Genomic DNA, 15,590 nt, shown 5'->3' with positions numbered 1-15,590 from the left:
CAGGATAGTCTCGATCTCCTGACCTCGTGATCTGCCCCTCTCGGCCTCCCAAAGTGCTGGGATTACAGGCTTGAGCCACCGCGCCCGGCCAGTGATCTCTAAGTTTTATGGAAAGTTAGCAGTTTTACTTTACATAGACTAAAGGATGCTTTTGTTGTGAAATTGTTTCTCTTTTCTGTAACTAGTAGAATAATTAAGTGAAAGTGTTCCATTCTGTGTAGAAAAGAAAGGGTTGCTATCATTAATAGGCTTCTGATGGAATTTTAAAAAATATTTAGGCAAGCTGTCATTGCAAGACTTGAATAACTTTTTGCTGTAACCTGTTTTTTTCTTTTTAATATTTCTCTGTAAGGAATCATTCCTAGGGCTTTTTTTTTTTTTTTTTTTTTTTAGACAGAGTTTTTCTCTGTCGTGCAGGCTGGAGTGCAGTGGTGCGATCTCTGCTCACTACAACCTCAGCCCCCCGGCGTTCAAGTGATTTTCCTGCCTCAGTCTCCCGAGTAGCTGGGATTACAGGCGCCCACCACCATGCCTGGTTAATTTTTATGTTTTTAGTGGAGACAGGGTTTCACCATTTTGGCCAGACTGGTCTTGAACTCCTGGCCTCAGGTGATCTGCCCGCCGTGGCCTCCCAAAGTGTTGAGATTACAGGTGTGAGCCACCATGCCTGGCCACCTAGGACTTTTAGAACTTTTGTGTACATCTTTTTAAAAACTTGTTTCTGTCTAAAACTTATCATTCAGGACTGAAATATGATAACCTTAATTTTCTTGTGCCCTCTGCAAGATGTTTATTTTTACCTTAAGATAGGGGAATCAGGCTGGGTGCGATGGCTTACAACTGTAATCCCAGCACTTTGGGAGGCCGAGGTGGGTGGATCATGAGGTCAGGAGATCGAGACCATCCTGGCTAACACAGTGAAACCCTGTCTCTACTAAAAATACAAAAAATTAGCTGGGCGTGGTGACATGCACCTGTAGTCCCAGCTACTTGGGAGGCTGAGGCAGGAGAATCGCTTGAACCCAGGAGGCACAGGTTGCTGAGATCGCGCCGTTGCACTCCAGCCTGGGCGACAGAGTGAGACTCTGTCTCAAAAAAACAAAGAACAACAGCAAAAAAGATTGGGGAATCCTAGGAGAAAAGGGAATCCTTAAGAAAAGAGACATCTTAATCGCAAATATTGAATAATCTTTTTTGTAGCCTTAAATTTTATTCTTACTTGGAGGAGAATCTCTTATGATATGCTCAGGGCCCTAGAGAGTTGACACTGTCATATTCCAAGTTCTTAAGGATGACTTGGGTGAATATTTAAGGTCACAATTCTCAGATTTTATATATGGCACAGAACTGGAAAGGGGGTATTAAGGTGATGAAGAGGAATTCATATCATCTGTTGGGCACTTACTTGGTGTCATTAACTATACTTGCATAGGGGTTATGGAGATGAGTATTTATCCTTGAAAAACTCAAAGTCTATGGGAGGACATAAACTGGAAAATCAATGATATGCCACATTTTGTAATAATTGTACGATAGAGGGGTATAGGAAACAGTTTTTCAAAAGGGATTTGAAAGGCTGGAATGAAGAGCTGAAAAACATGAAGTTTAATGGCATGAAACGTTAAGTTCTGCTTTTAAATTAACAAAAATTGTATTCGAGGATAAGGTGGTTTGACTTTATACTGTAGCCGTTTATGTGAAAAAGATAGAATAACGGTTTTAGTTGACATAAGCAACAGGATGATGTGGATGCAGCCCCCTCCCTGCTGAAACGAAAGAATAACACATATCATACATCCCCTCTTGTCCAAATAAAACAAACCTAAAATGTGAATGACTTTTTAGGTTATATTGGTAAAAATATGTTCATATTAAGAGGGATAGTAATACTGCTGTATTTGGGACCAGTCACACCATATCTAGATTATTTCATTCACTTCTGAGTACTATGAACTGCAGAATGCTTGAGAAGGATCAGGAGTGGGAAGAGGTCTAGCTAGTTGAAGGAAAGGAGTCCTTTTAACACATTTTAAGCATTTTAGGAGTCGATTCTGGTATACCAAGAGAATGAAATTTTAGAACCATTGGGCAGACTTTAAAGGGAACTTTCAATTCCTAGAGCCTTTCACTAATGGGGCAGCTTTTAAAGGTTGTAAACTCTTAGAAGTGTTATAGCAGAGGCTGGGAGACCGTCAGTCAAGAAAGTTGGAGTAAAACTTCATATATTAGATGGAGTTTTAGACAAGAAGAAGATCTTTGAGTTCTATTTATGATACTCTGTTACTGTTATTTCCAAAAACATTTTCATACTATCTGACAGTGTCTCTAGTTGTTATTACTGTGTAGCATTGTGTGACCATTGGCATTTGCCTTTTGAGTCTGAGCTCCACTACTTGCTAGCTCTGTTATGGTCAGTAGGTTACAACTGTTACTCTGAAATAGTTCTGTACCATCCCTCTAGGACTTTTCCTTAATCTCTGTTCTAGGACCCAGACTGAAGCTGTAATTTAGACTGTTTAGTTTAGAGGATGCATTCTTCTCACTTTTTGTTTTGTTAATACATGTTTCTTCTTTTAGGCTTTTCAGCTTTCTCTCAGATAGGGTATACTGTTTCTTTCATTGCCTTTTGTCTTATCTGAAACTTAGATCATCTAATTGCAAATGCAGTGTTTTGTTTGTTTTGGTAAGGGGACAGTTAGGAAAGAATAATCATCTTTTAGAATTTAATAGACTTAAAACTTCTTAAAGCCCTACTTAGTATTTTTAAATTCTAGATTTTATTTGAAAAGTGAATGATACTGTTCTCATGATCAAGTACAGTCTAATTTTTAAAAGACTTACCTCTTTGTAGAATATTGAACATGGCCTGTAGTGTCTCTTTGCAGTATTTCTTGGTCCTGTCTACTATATTTCCACTGCACAGTTCCTTCTTACCTTACATGTAGATAAATCCTGCTCGTTGCCATATCTTTTAGCTAGAAGGTTTATTTCTTACTTTTTTTCTTATTTCAGCCATCCTATTGGTGGTTACTTCAGTAACTTCCTTAAGCACTATTTCAGTTACATCTTTACTGCCTCTAAAATATGCATGTATTCCACTGCCTGCTCACATTATACTGTATAAATTCCTTGACTGTCATTTAGTGCCCCCGTCACTCGTTTCCTGTCCCTGTCTCAGTGTAATATATACTCAGCCCTGGCTGAGCTTGTGATAAGACGTTGTATTAGTTAGTTGTGAGCTCTGGAGTCAGGTCAGATTTGAGCCCTATCTCCATCACGTATTTACTGTGTGATTTTAGATGTAATGTCAGTTTTCTTATCTATACAGTGAGAATAATAATACTCTGTTTTGTGGGTTCATGTGAGGATTAAATAAGATAATCATGCATACTATAATTAGTATGTTACTGGTACATTATAAGTATTTAATATATATTATGTTTTGTCATTTTTACTCTATCAACTCATGTAAATGACACTAAAAGTTATGGTTGAAAACATTGCTAATATAGAAAGATTTCACTAACTGTATGGATTGTATTTCTTCAACTATAGAGGAATAGAAGAATGAGAAGAAAATTTCATTTAATACAGTTACAAATTGAATTCTGAAATTTTAAGGAACCTTGAGAACCTCTAGTTAATCCCTCATTTTTTTTTTTTTTTTGAAGTGAGAAAGCAGAACCTGTAAGATTGTAATTTGGTAAATTAGTGGCCATGTCAGTACCAGAATCCAAATTCTGTATATGCCAGTACCATTATATTGTATTGTACATTTACTCAGCATATGTTAGGTATTCAGTAACCTTTGGGAATTGAATTAATATGATGATTACGCGTGTTTCTGAAGACTAGTTTATTTCTATGTGTTCGTTGTTCCTTTCTTCTCTTCCTATACATACTCATTTAGGGCCTGTGCGTGGATCCAAAAAGCATTTATTGAACATCTGTGTGCAGAGCAGCCTTTTTCTTAAATAAGAGCCATATTTTCCCACCTCTGCGTAAGAAGTTTGGCAATGTGTTAGGAATTTACACTCTAAATTTTAAAATTAAACTAAGCCCTTAAAATTTTTTTTTTCCTTTTTTCTTTTTGAGACAGTGTCTCACTCTATTGCCTAGACTGGAGTTCAGTGGTATGATCACAGCTTACCACAGCCTCGAACTCCTGGGCTCAAGGGATCCTGCTGCTTCAGCCTCCTGAATTGCTGGGTCTGTAGGTGTGTGCCACCAATGGGCCTGGCTAATTTTTTTTTTTTTTTTTTTTTTTTTTAGTAGAGATGAGGTCTTGCTGTGTTGCCCAGGCTGGTCTCAAACTCCTGGGCTCAAGTGATCCTCCTGCCTCAGCCTCCTACAGTGCTGGGATTACAGGTGTGAGTCACCACACCTGGCCTAAACTTTTTCTTTTTAGGAAAAATATTGTACTCCAATGTTACAATGTTCTGAGTTGGATTTGTTTTTTGTTTGTTTTTTTGTTTTGTTTTGTTTTTGAGACAGAGTTTTTCTCTTGTTGCCCAGNGATTTTTTTTTTTTTAGTAGAGATGAGGTCTTGCTGTGTTGCCCAGGCTGGTCTCAAACTCCTGGGCTCAAGTGATCCTCCTGCCTCAGCCTCCTACAGTGCTGGGATTACAGGTGTGAGTCACCACACCTGGCCTAAACTTTTCTTTTAGGAAAATATTGTACTCCAATGTTACAATGTTCTGAGTTGGATTTGTTTTTTGTTTGTTTTTTTGTTTTGTTTTGTTTTTGAGACAGAGTTTTTCTCTTGTTGCCCAGGCTGGCATACAGTGGTGCGATCTCAGCTCACTGCAACCTCCACCTCCTGGGCTCAAGCGATTCTCCTGCCTCAGCCTCCCAAGTAGCTGGTATTAACAGGCATGTGCCACCATGCCCGGCTAATTTTGTATTTTTAGTAGAGAGAGGGTTTCACCATGTTGCTCAGGCTGGTCTCGAACTCCTGACCTCAAGTGATCTGCCCGCCTTGGCCTCCCAAAGTGCTGGGATTACAGGCGTGAGCCTATATTTTTTAATGTTTTTGTTGTTGTTGTTGTTGTTGTTCAGGTTATCGTCCAGAAGGAGCTGTTTTAAGGATAGAAGTTTCATGAAATGTGGTAGTACATAAATAAGGATGATGTTTAAATTATCTAACAAAAATTGAAGCCATGGTGCACCATTTCAACAGTGTTTATACTTTGTTTAAAGGAGAATGGAATCTCTATGTATAATTGCAATATTTTGTCACTTTGTGGGACCTCAGTGCAGCCAATAAGATGGACCTGGAGAGGTGGAAGATAAATTAACTAGAGGAGTAGGCACTACAGGTCATTTTCCAGTTATCTTATGCTGTGAAATAAATAAAAGATGAGAAATTAGGTGAAACAAGATTATGGAGACGTATGTAACCAACCTGATTTGCTGCTTTGAATAGAAACTGTCTAACTAGGTTTTCTGCTTGAATGAGGCATTGTTGACAGATTGCTAATAGCTGCTTATTAAGAATTTCTAATGAGAAGATTTAGTAGTCATCCAAAAGTAAGTCCCATTAAATGAATAATCTGACTTTGAAAATAATAAAATACTTTTGTTGTTGTGTGCAAGATTTAATGTGTGCAGTTACAGAATTTGTGATTATTCATTTGCTTTTGTGGATAAAAGGCAAAAGTATAAATGAAATATTATGACATTATTAAATGCCTATTTTGTCTGTCTTCAGAATTCATTCTGGTTTACAATTCATTATAAATTGATACCAGATAAAGACTCATAATATAGAGTCTGCTTTATGACTAATCCCATAAACCACTGCAGTGGGATGTGTGAACAAGAGTAATTATGTTGTTCAACAAGAAGTACCTAATTCTTATCCACAGTGTAGACATAACCTTCAATAATGGAAGGTCACAGCTAATGATACAATAAAACCAGCACTTTCTGTTCAGTTGCAAAAGCCTGTTTGCTTGTTGACGTTTTTTGAGTATTATTGTATTTATCTTTCTCAAAACATGGCCCCTGCCTCTGTGTAGTTGGGACAGAGTTTGCACACATATGTATGTGTGTTTTTGCAAAGTTTTACATATCTGAAAAAGGGATTGAGTAAAATGTTATTGTCTTGAATGGTGAGGACTTCCCATTCCCCACTACTCTGCTCTTAGAACACTAGAAGCCAGCCTTATGCCACCAAAGCAGGAGATTGGATTGTTCCTCTCTGTCAGAAGTGATCAGACAAAAGGAAGCAAAGGGAATCCAAACAAAATAGCCAGGTTATTGCCCAGTTATTCTAGATGAAGTACCCTGGTCTGCTCACTCACATAGATTTTCCAATCATCTTTTAGTGTCTTACTCTTAAATATGTATGCACAGCCCAAGGTTGCCTCTCATTTAAGGAAAGCTTCCGGCACGAAAGACAGAGACCAATGTAGGGAGAAGAAGAAAACAACATCAACACCCAATTTATATTCTCAAAAAAGAAAAATAACACAATGTAGAGGAAAAAGAAAAGAGAAACATAAAGAAAATAAGAGTTCATGGAAATTAAAATTTAATGTGTTAGGAGATAAAATTGAGGAAAATCCCAGAAGATAGAGCTAATAGACAAGAGATGTAAAAATGCACAAGGAAAAAGAAAACAGAGTAAAGGAAAATTAGATAATCAGTCTAGGAAGACCAGTGTCTGAATAATAAGTATATAAGAAAGAGAATGCAAGGGCCGGGTGCACTGGCTCAAGCCTGTAATCCCAGCACTTTGGGAGGCCGAGACGGGCGGATCACGAGGTCAGGAGATCGAGACCATCCTGGCTAACACGGTGAAACCCCGTCTCTACTAAAATACAAAAAATTAGCCGGGCGAGGTGGTGGGCGCCTGTAGTCCCAGCTACTCGGGAGGCTGAGGCAGGAGAATGGCATGAACCCGGGAGGCGGAGCTTGCAGTGAGCTGAGATCTGGCCACTGCACTCCAGCCTGGGCGACAGAGCGAGACTCCGTCTCAAAAAAAAAAAAAAAAAAAGAGAATGCAAAGACATGGAAGGAAGATTATTGTAAGAAAACTTCCCAGAACTGAAAGACATACATCTCTAAGTTTAAAAGACTCAACAGTTATCAGTTTATGCAGTTAAAAAAAAGAAAAGACCAACCCCAAGGCACAACATTGTAAAATTTCAGAACACGTTAAGACAAGCTGCTATGATTCCAGATGGGCATATATAGTTGACTATGAAGGATTATGGGTCAGATTGGTACTAGGCTTCTTAACACTGGAAGCCAGAAAACAATAAGGAAAGGCCTTCAAAATATTGACAGAACATGATTTCCTGCCCAGAACTGTGTACTGAGCCAAAGTCAGTAGTAAGGGTAAATGAAGATTTTAAAAATACAATGCAAGGAATAAAAACATCGTGCCCCCTTCTCAGAAAGCTGCTGGAGGAAATACCCCACAAAAAAAGAGAAAACCGAGAAAGGGGAAGTAGTGGGATAAGGAAATGGGATCCGGTATAAAAGAGAGACAAGGGAATTCCCGGGATAAGCTAAAGGGAAATTCCATGATCATAATTGTGCACCAGGCCTGGAGAGCCTACAGTCCATATTGGAACACGGTGGAGGGCTACAGGAAATAAATTAAAACTGATTTACCTGATATATTTGAATATATTGAGAAGAAAGTTAATACTTTTAGCTGTTTGCAGATGAATTAGCAGTAGGTACCTAGAAACCTAAGCAAATGGAAAAATGGTGTAATTATTAACTGTAAGGAAAGGAAAGTTATACAGAAAAGGAAGAGTAATCATGATGTACTTTTGACTCAGCTGTGAATATTATTTACAGCCATAGTAATAATGTAAGTACTGACAATTGATTCAACCAAAAATTATGATAGAAAGATGAAGGAGAGGAGATGTAACAGAACTAAACCATTGTATTTTGTTTTTTTTTTTGTTTTTTTTTTAGGCGAGTCTCGCTCTGTCGCCGGACTGGAGTGCAGTGGCCAGTCTCAGCTCACTTCAAGCTCCGCCTCCCGGGTTCACGCCATTTCCTGCCTCAGCCTTCGAGTAGCTGGGGCTACAGGCGGCCCGTCCACCTCGCCTGAGTAGTTTTTTATTTTTAGAGAGACGGGGTTTTAACCGTGTTAGCCAGGATTGGTCTCGATCTCCTGACCTCGGATCCGCCCGTCTCGGCCTCCAAGTGCTGGGCATTCAGCTTGAGCACCGCGCCCGGCCTCACCATTGTATTTTATAATAGGAAGTCAGTAAAGTCCTCAAAGAAAAAATTAAACAGCTGCATAGACCTACTACATAGAATATAGAGGAAAAAATGCCAGAAGAACTAGCTAAAAAGATTTGAAAGTGGTTGCCTTAGGGATTTGAAAATTGTGGGGTATGTAAAAGGGGGAAGGAACTGCTGTTGTTTTGGTACAACTTTTTGGTTTTTTAAATTGTGTTCATGTCTGTCAGATTAAAAAAATTAGTTTTAAGAGGTTGCTCCTTACAGAATGCTCTTGTGTTCAAAATATATACCATTCTGCGGCATTCTAAATCCCCTAGGATTCTGAGAACTCTATCAATTGCGGACGTAGAGTCAGCGGAATGCTATGAAATTGCTGAGGAAGTAATGATTTCTAATGGTACTAGTGGTTGATGTAATCCTTACTTGTAAATATTCATTTTGTTATAGTGCTAACAAATGGAGATTTTTAAACACCTTAAATAAATGCAGATTAAAATATATTTCATTTCAACATCTCAAATGTATTAGTGTTTAGTTTTCCTCAGTGTTGTCAACACTTTTCATTGTGAATTGACTGCTTTATGCTTCTTTGCAGTTTTTCTGTTGAAAGATGCTTCAGTGTTTCCCGCCCCCTTCTTTTATTTCATTTTAAAAAATACTGCATGCTTATCACAGTCCTTAAGAGTGTGCAACAGCTGTTCCAATAATAGCAATAGATACCACCTGATTTTTCATAATACCTGATTATAGGTTGCAATGGTTAATTTGAATCCACACACATTCTTTTCTTATCTTAATCACCTGTTTTTAAAAGCCAAAATGTTGAAGCTTGAAATGGAGATTGAGTTAAATAAATTAATCTTCAAATAGGTTTTTCTGTTTTCCAGTTAAAAGGCATGTGGTTCGTGTCCTCTAAAGTCAGCATATTATAGCGTGAAAGAAAGCACAGTTGGAGTAGAACCAGTTGCATGACATTCAACAAGTTTCTTAACCTAAGTCTTATTTTCCCACCTGATAAACAAGAACAGTACCTGCCTGATAATTATGACAATTGATGATGAATCCTGTAAAAAAAACCAAAAACACCCAGTTACTCAGGAGGCCGAGGCAAGATCACTTGAGCCTAGATGTTTGAGAACAGTCTGGGCAACATAGCAAGATCTTGTCTCTTAACAAACAAAACTAAAAAGCTTGGCTTGCTGATCGCAGCTACTATTTGAGTACCTACTATGTACCAAGTATTGTTATTGCTGCTGCTATTCTTGGTTTCAGAGAGAGACAAAAAATGTAATTGAGGGCTCTCAAGTTTATTGTTGTGTCATAAACTTTTTTTGGATCAAGCAAGAGATTTTATGAGAAATGTCAACATACTCTTCTACAAAAATAGGAAAATAATATATCTGCATTGCGTCTAAATCTTCATACCTGTAGAATAAAGTCAAAAGCTGCCATCAATGCAGAGTTTACAGTGGTCACTGAGTTTTGCTTGTTTGTTTTTGATTTAGGATAATGGAGTTGAAATAGTTCTCTTTAAAATTTATACTTTTTTTTCCTGTAAAATGCAGTACATTTGACCCATGCCAACTTAAATTTATTTTTAACCTCTAATCCTTGAAGTTTCATGTTATTTATTTAAAAGCAGTTTACTTATTAATAGTACATTTCTGTTTGAAGTCCCTGTTCCTTTTTAAATAATAAAAGTCTTTAGAAGTATTTTGTACTCTTTTGGTGAGTAGGGAGAAATTGATATCCTGCTGATATTATAGTTAGTAATTATTTACAATCTTTGATAACATCTAAAAAGAGAAACATTTCTAAGATTTAGGTAGAATTTGTTTTTAAGGTTTACATTATATCTTTGCATGCCTCTACAGAACATGAATTTGAGCATTCATTTAGATAAGTTATCACTCTAGATGCTACCTCCCACCCTTTCTTCTGGTCTCCTTTCTTGTTTGTTCATTTGTTTGTTCATTCATTCATTCATTCATTCATTCATTCATTGTGCAAGCGTTTGAAGAGTTTCCACTATAAGGCCCTAGTCTTAGAAGCTGAGGGTAATGTGGTTGTGTACCATGGAGAACCCTGGGTTGGTTAGAGAATCACTTGTGTAAACAGAAAATTACAGTAAAGCAAGATAAATGCTAAAATACAGATACGAAAAGTGGCCATTAAAAATAGAGTAAAGGCCGGGCGCGGTGGCTCAAGCCTGTAATCCCAGCACTTTGGGAGGCCGAGACGGGCGGATCATGAGGTCAGGAGATCGAGACCATCCTGGCTAATACGGTGAAACCCCGTCTCTACTAAAAATACAAAAAACTAGCCGGGCGACGAGGCGGGCGCCTGTAGTCCCAGCTACTCGGGAGGCTGAGACAGGAGAATGGCGTAAACCCGGGAGGCGGAGCTTGCAGTGAGCTGAGATCCGGCCACTGCACTCCAGCCTGGGCGGCAGAGCAAGACTCCGTCTCAAAAAAAAAAAAAAAAAATAGAGTAAAAATCATCCTACCAGGTCTAATGGGCAAAGGCTAACAAAAGCTGACCCCTGAGGAAAGAGTTTTCCAAGCCAGAGAAGTAGAGGAAGGACTTGTATTTCTTTGATTAACCAGCTATGTTGCTTATAAAGCTCTTTATATACTTTTCTCCTCAGTATTTTATTTTTTGCTTAATGTTTTTGCCACTTGCAAAGAATTGGCTGGTGTCATCATCGTGAGTGGTGGTGAGTTAGGGAAAGCAGCATAGCTTTTGTGTATTTGGTATGAGGTGAAGGAATCAGTTGGGGAAATAGAGAGCAAATGGTAAGCTTACATGTGTCTTTTTATCCTAATACTCCCTGTCAGTGGTGATGCAGTCTTTTAGGATTCTGCTAATAGCTCTGTGATCTTGGGTAAGTGATTTCTTCTCTTTGGATTCCATTTTCCACCACTTTGAAATGGGAGGATTGGTATTAGATGGGCATTTCCTATTAGTAGGTGGGGAAAAAGGAGAAGCAGTGACCAAATAAGTTTGTGAACACAGGTAAACAAAGTTAAATAGATTTCTTTACTGCAGCCTCATACATTTATGGCATATGAATTGGATTGCTGGACTTCTAACTTGGCCATGCAAGTTAAGTGAGAGTCAGTAATATGAGTCCAGCTCTGTCTTTTTCCTAATGGTGTAGTGGAAAGAGCATGGGCTTTAGAATCAGACATATCTGGGTTTGAATCCTGAGTACTCCTTAGTAGCTTTATGGCTTTATAAATTATCTAACCTTTCTGAACTTGTCTCCTCATATGTAAATCAGGCAGGATAATGCCTTGGGGAGTTGTAAAGATTATGACATTCCATATGAAAATATCAAATAGAATATCTGATATATAATTGGTCAAAAAAGGTATAACTTAAGTCTACAAATTCCAGAGTTAGTATAGAATGTAACACTTGATAATAGCTATTGATACCCTGCCTACATCTGGTGTTTGAGGTGGACTGTTTGTTGTTTCATATATACTTACAATTTTTCCCCAAGAAAACAAAATATTCTTGAGGGCACATCATTATGTTTTACCATCTACATAGCATTCGACATTCTCCTGGAGACTCAATAAGTGCTTGATAAATACCTGACAGTTTCATCAAAACAGTGGAATAAAGTGAGGTGTGGTTTTCCCTGGTGTATAGTTTATCCTATATTTCTTATAACCAAGGGTAGAAGTCAATGAATTTATGAATATTAATTTTAAATTTCTTTGGTTACTTATGTTAAATGATTAAATTTGAAGTTTGAAATAATTAGGATTATAAGTGAACTGGCATTTATTTACTTAAGTAAACCATAGGAAGGGGGTTATAATAAAGCGTCATTTAATAGTGTAAATTATATTATTGGAATACTAATGTTTTATATTTTGTTTTTCCTCTAAGCAAATGGTTATGAGCCTTAGAGTTTCTGAACTCCAAGTACTGTTGGGCTACGCTGGGAGGAACAAGCACGGACGCAAACACGAACTTCTCACAAAAGCCCTGCATTTGCTAAAGGCTGGCTGTAGTCCTGCTGTACAAATGAAAATTAAGGAACTCTATAGGCGGCGGTTCCCGCAGAAAATCATGACGCCTGCAGACTTGTCCATCCCCAACGTACATTCAAGTCCTATGCCAGCAACTTTGTCTCCATCTACCATTCCACAACTCACTTACGATGGTCACCCTGCATCATCGCCATTACTCCCTGTTTCTCTTCTGGGACCTAAACATGAACTGGAACTCCCTCATCTTACGTCAGCTCTTCACCCAGTCCATCCGGATATAAAACTTCAAAAATTACCATTTTATGATTTACTGGATGAACTGATAAAACCCACCAGTCTAGGTAAGATTATTGTATGATGGTATTTGGTTACTTTTGCAGGATGAATTTTCATTTTAGACTTTTACTTTGACCCAGTTTATTATTCATAATGAAATTTTCATTTGATAGTAACAGCTGGATAATAATGAAGATCTTTAAAGTTTAGATAAAATCAAACGTATAAAAGCTATCTTTCAGAGGAAAAAAGGTAGTATATTGATGGTTATTGACACAGTAAATATTAAAAGTTTCAAGAATATAAACTTTTTAACGAGGAAATGGATTAATATTCTTTTTTTTTTTTTTTTTTTTTTTTGAGCGGAGTTCGCTCGGTCCCCAGGCTGGGAGTGCAGTTGGCCCGGATTCTCGGCTCACTGCAAACTCTGCCTCCCTGGGTTCACGCCAATTTCTACCTGCCCCTCAGCCTCCCCAAGTAGCTGGGACTACAGGCGCCCCGCCACCCCTCGTCCCGGCCTGTTTTTTTGTATTTTTTTTAGTAAGATGGGGTTTTCCACTGGTGTTAGCCAGGATAGTCTCGATCTGCCTGCCTCGTGAATCCCGCCGTCTTCTCGGCCTCCCAAAGTGCTGGGATTACAGGCTTGAGCCACTGTGCCCGGCAATTGATTAATATTCTATAATATCTCTTATAAATTAGAAAATTAAAACCAAATAAGTCACTACAAGTCTCTGATTAGTTCTTAATTTTCAGGGATTGATGATCTCTAAAACAAATCACTTACTAGTTTAGATTATTTAAATGAGTGAATGGTTATAATGATCATAAAAGGAGACTTGAGCTTTGATGTGTATGGTAGTTAAATTTCAGCTGATTTTTTTCAAGCGGAGAAGTGCATGCTTTACAAGCATGCACATGCACACTCTTGATTACAGTTATATAATATAAATGCTTGAAATTTATTTTGCTCTGTTGTTCTATCATTTGATTTGTAGTCTAGCATATAGAATTCAATATATTAATCAACTTGTAATTTTAATTGCTATAATGCTACCTTATTTACTTAATGTAGAATAAAACTCAACTGTTGTGACCTCTGATGCCTTTGGTGTAATATATTTAAAATATCAGACTTCTAAATGCTGGTTTGTTGGAATACTATGGCTAGCAAGCTAAATCCAGTCTGTGGCCTGTTTTTGTGTGGTTCTGAGCTAAGAAATCTGAAAAATATTCCTAAAGAGTTATTAAAAAAAAAAAGAAAAACAAAGAATATGTACAGAGACCATGTGTGCCTGCAAAGCGCAAAATATTTACCCATATAGTGAAAACTTCTGAATCCCTGTTGCAAATCATTGAATGTTTCAGTTTAGGGGATTGGCAAGTGTTGAGAACATTTTTTGTGAATTTTTGAGAACATTTTGAAAATGTTTTACTGAAATTCTGTCTTTGAAATATGAGGTGTTTGTTCTTAATTATATTTAGCAGAATTTACCTGAATACATGAAGATTATAGGAGTCATTTGAAACAACATGAGTTTTGTATCACATTATTTCATTTTTTAAGTGGCCATAATAAGAAAACATTTTTTGAGAATCTACTGTATGCTTATAAAACTGACACATGCTCATTGTAAAAAATGGAATTGCCAAAGTTCCTTCCTTGTTAGCTGTTTAGTGTGTATGCATATATAGTATAAGCAAATTGTTTCTTGTTTTTTACAGAAGGAATCATATATATAGTATTGTTTAACTTTCCTTTTTTCCCTTAATAATATATCATAAGCATCTTTTCTTGTCTGTCTGATATATATATATATATATCTCCCATTTTAAATTAAAGGCCATATCTGTATCTATCTGTATCTCTATATATGGTCTGTATGTGTACATATATGTATGTGTACATATGTGTTATATATTGATCAGTTGATGAAAACGTTGTGACCAGGGTCTTGCAGGAACCTAACCTTATACTTCCCCTAGTAGCAGCAATTACATATTCACAAATTCAGTGTTTGTGGTGATTTTATAGAACATAACTGTCACAATAACAATAATTGACTATATTTGAAGTATAATTTGATTTGAATGCCAGTTTCCATGAATAAATCTGCTGTTTGTGATATGTATTCATAGAAAGTCACCAAATGAATAGGTGGTGTAGAATTGCTTAGTGATATGTAAATAGATTTTCAGTATCTCATTGTTATAGAATTAAAAACAAACCGATTTGAATATGCATAAAAAGATCTCACCAGAAAGTAATCTGTGGAAGTTTATTGGCTCAATAAATATTTGTTGCAGGGGAATGCTTAGTGAATGTGAAAAATACTTATTGAAAAAAGATTTTATGTAATTAGTCTTCAGGGTTTAGAATGAGTATATTTTAAGGCTCTGTTTTTATAGGTTCTTTAACATTATTAAGACTTTTTCTGTACTTCAGTAAATGAAGTGGCTACATTTGTCACAGAACCTTAGTTTCCTAAACTGATTATATTTTTCAGTAGTTATTTGTTTTAAAATGGTTTTTTAGAAAAAACCATTGTTTTCTGAAAATTATAGCCTTTCCAGCATTCTCTTTCCTTTTTTAACAATACATACATTTAAAATCAAGTTTTTTTTTTTTTTTTTTTTTTTTTTTTTTTGAGAACGAGTCTCGCTCTGTCAACCCAGCTGGAGTGTGTGGGCCGGGATCTCAGCTTCACTGGCGCAAGCCGTCCCGGGTTCACGCCATTCTCCTGCCTCAGCCTCCCAAAGTAAGCTGGACTACAGGCGCCGCACGTCGCACCAGCTAGTTTTTTGTAGTTTTTAGGTAGAAGACGGTTTCACCGTGTTAGCCAGGGATAGTCTCCGATCTCCTGACCTCGTGATCCGCCCATCTCGGCTTCCCAAAAGTGCTGGGATTACGCCTCTTGAAGCCACGCCACCCGGCCAAAATCCAAATTTTAAGAACATGTTTCGAACACCCAGCTGGCTAGGTTTGACACAAACTATTTCCACTGAGGTCCAGAATGGGACAGGCACATTTAACCTTTTTCAATTTTTTCCCCTCTGTTGTTGGTCTTAAGGCACCAGATTTAAAAGAAATTTTAG

At 37.4% G+C, this 15,590-nt stretch overlaps 1 protein-coding gene across 1 annotated transcript in view; it reads left to right on the top strand.

Moving 5' to 3' along the window:
• PIAS1 (protein inhibitor of activated STAT 1) overlaps positions 1 to 15,590 on the top strand; it is a 153,127-nt gene that overhangs the window by 23,131 nt on the left and 114,406 nt on the right. Inside the window, exon 2 of the mRNA XM_017851081.1 lies at positions 12,118 to 12,562. Coding sequence (XP_017706570.1) covers positions 12,118 to 12,562 — 445 coding nt within the window. The remainder of the gene's footprint in view (positions 1 to 12,117; positions 12,563 to 15,590) is intronic.

Source organism: Rhinopithecus bieti, unplaced genomic scaffold (assembly GCF_001698545.2).
Source record: "Rhinopithecus bieti isolate Rb0 unplaced genomic scaffold, ASM169854v2 scaffold_31548, whole genome shotgun sequence".
Taxonomy (NCBI): domain Eukaryota; kingdom Metazoa; phylum Chordata; class Mammalia; order Primates; family Cercopithecidae; genus Rhinopithecus; species Rhinopithecus bieti.
The sequence above is the reverse complement of the archived record's forward strand: the minus strand, read 5'-3'. Positions and strand labels throughout refer to the sequence as shown.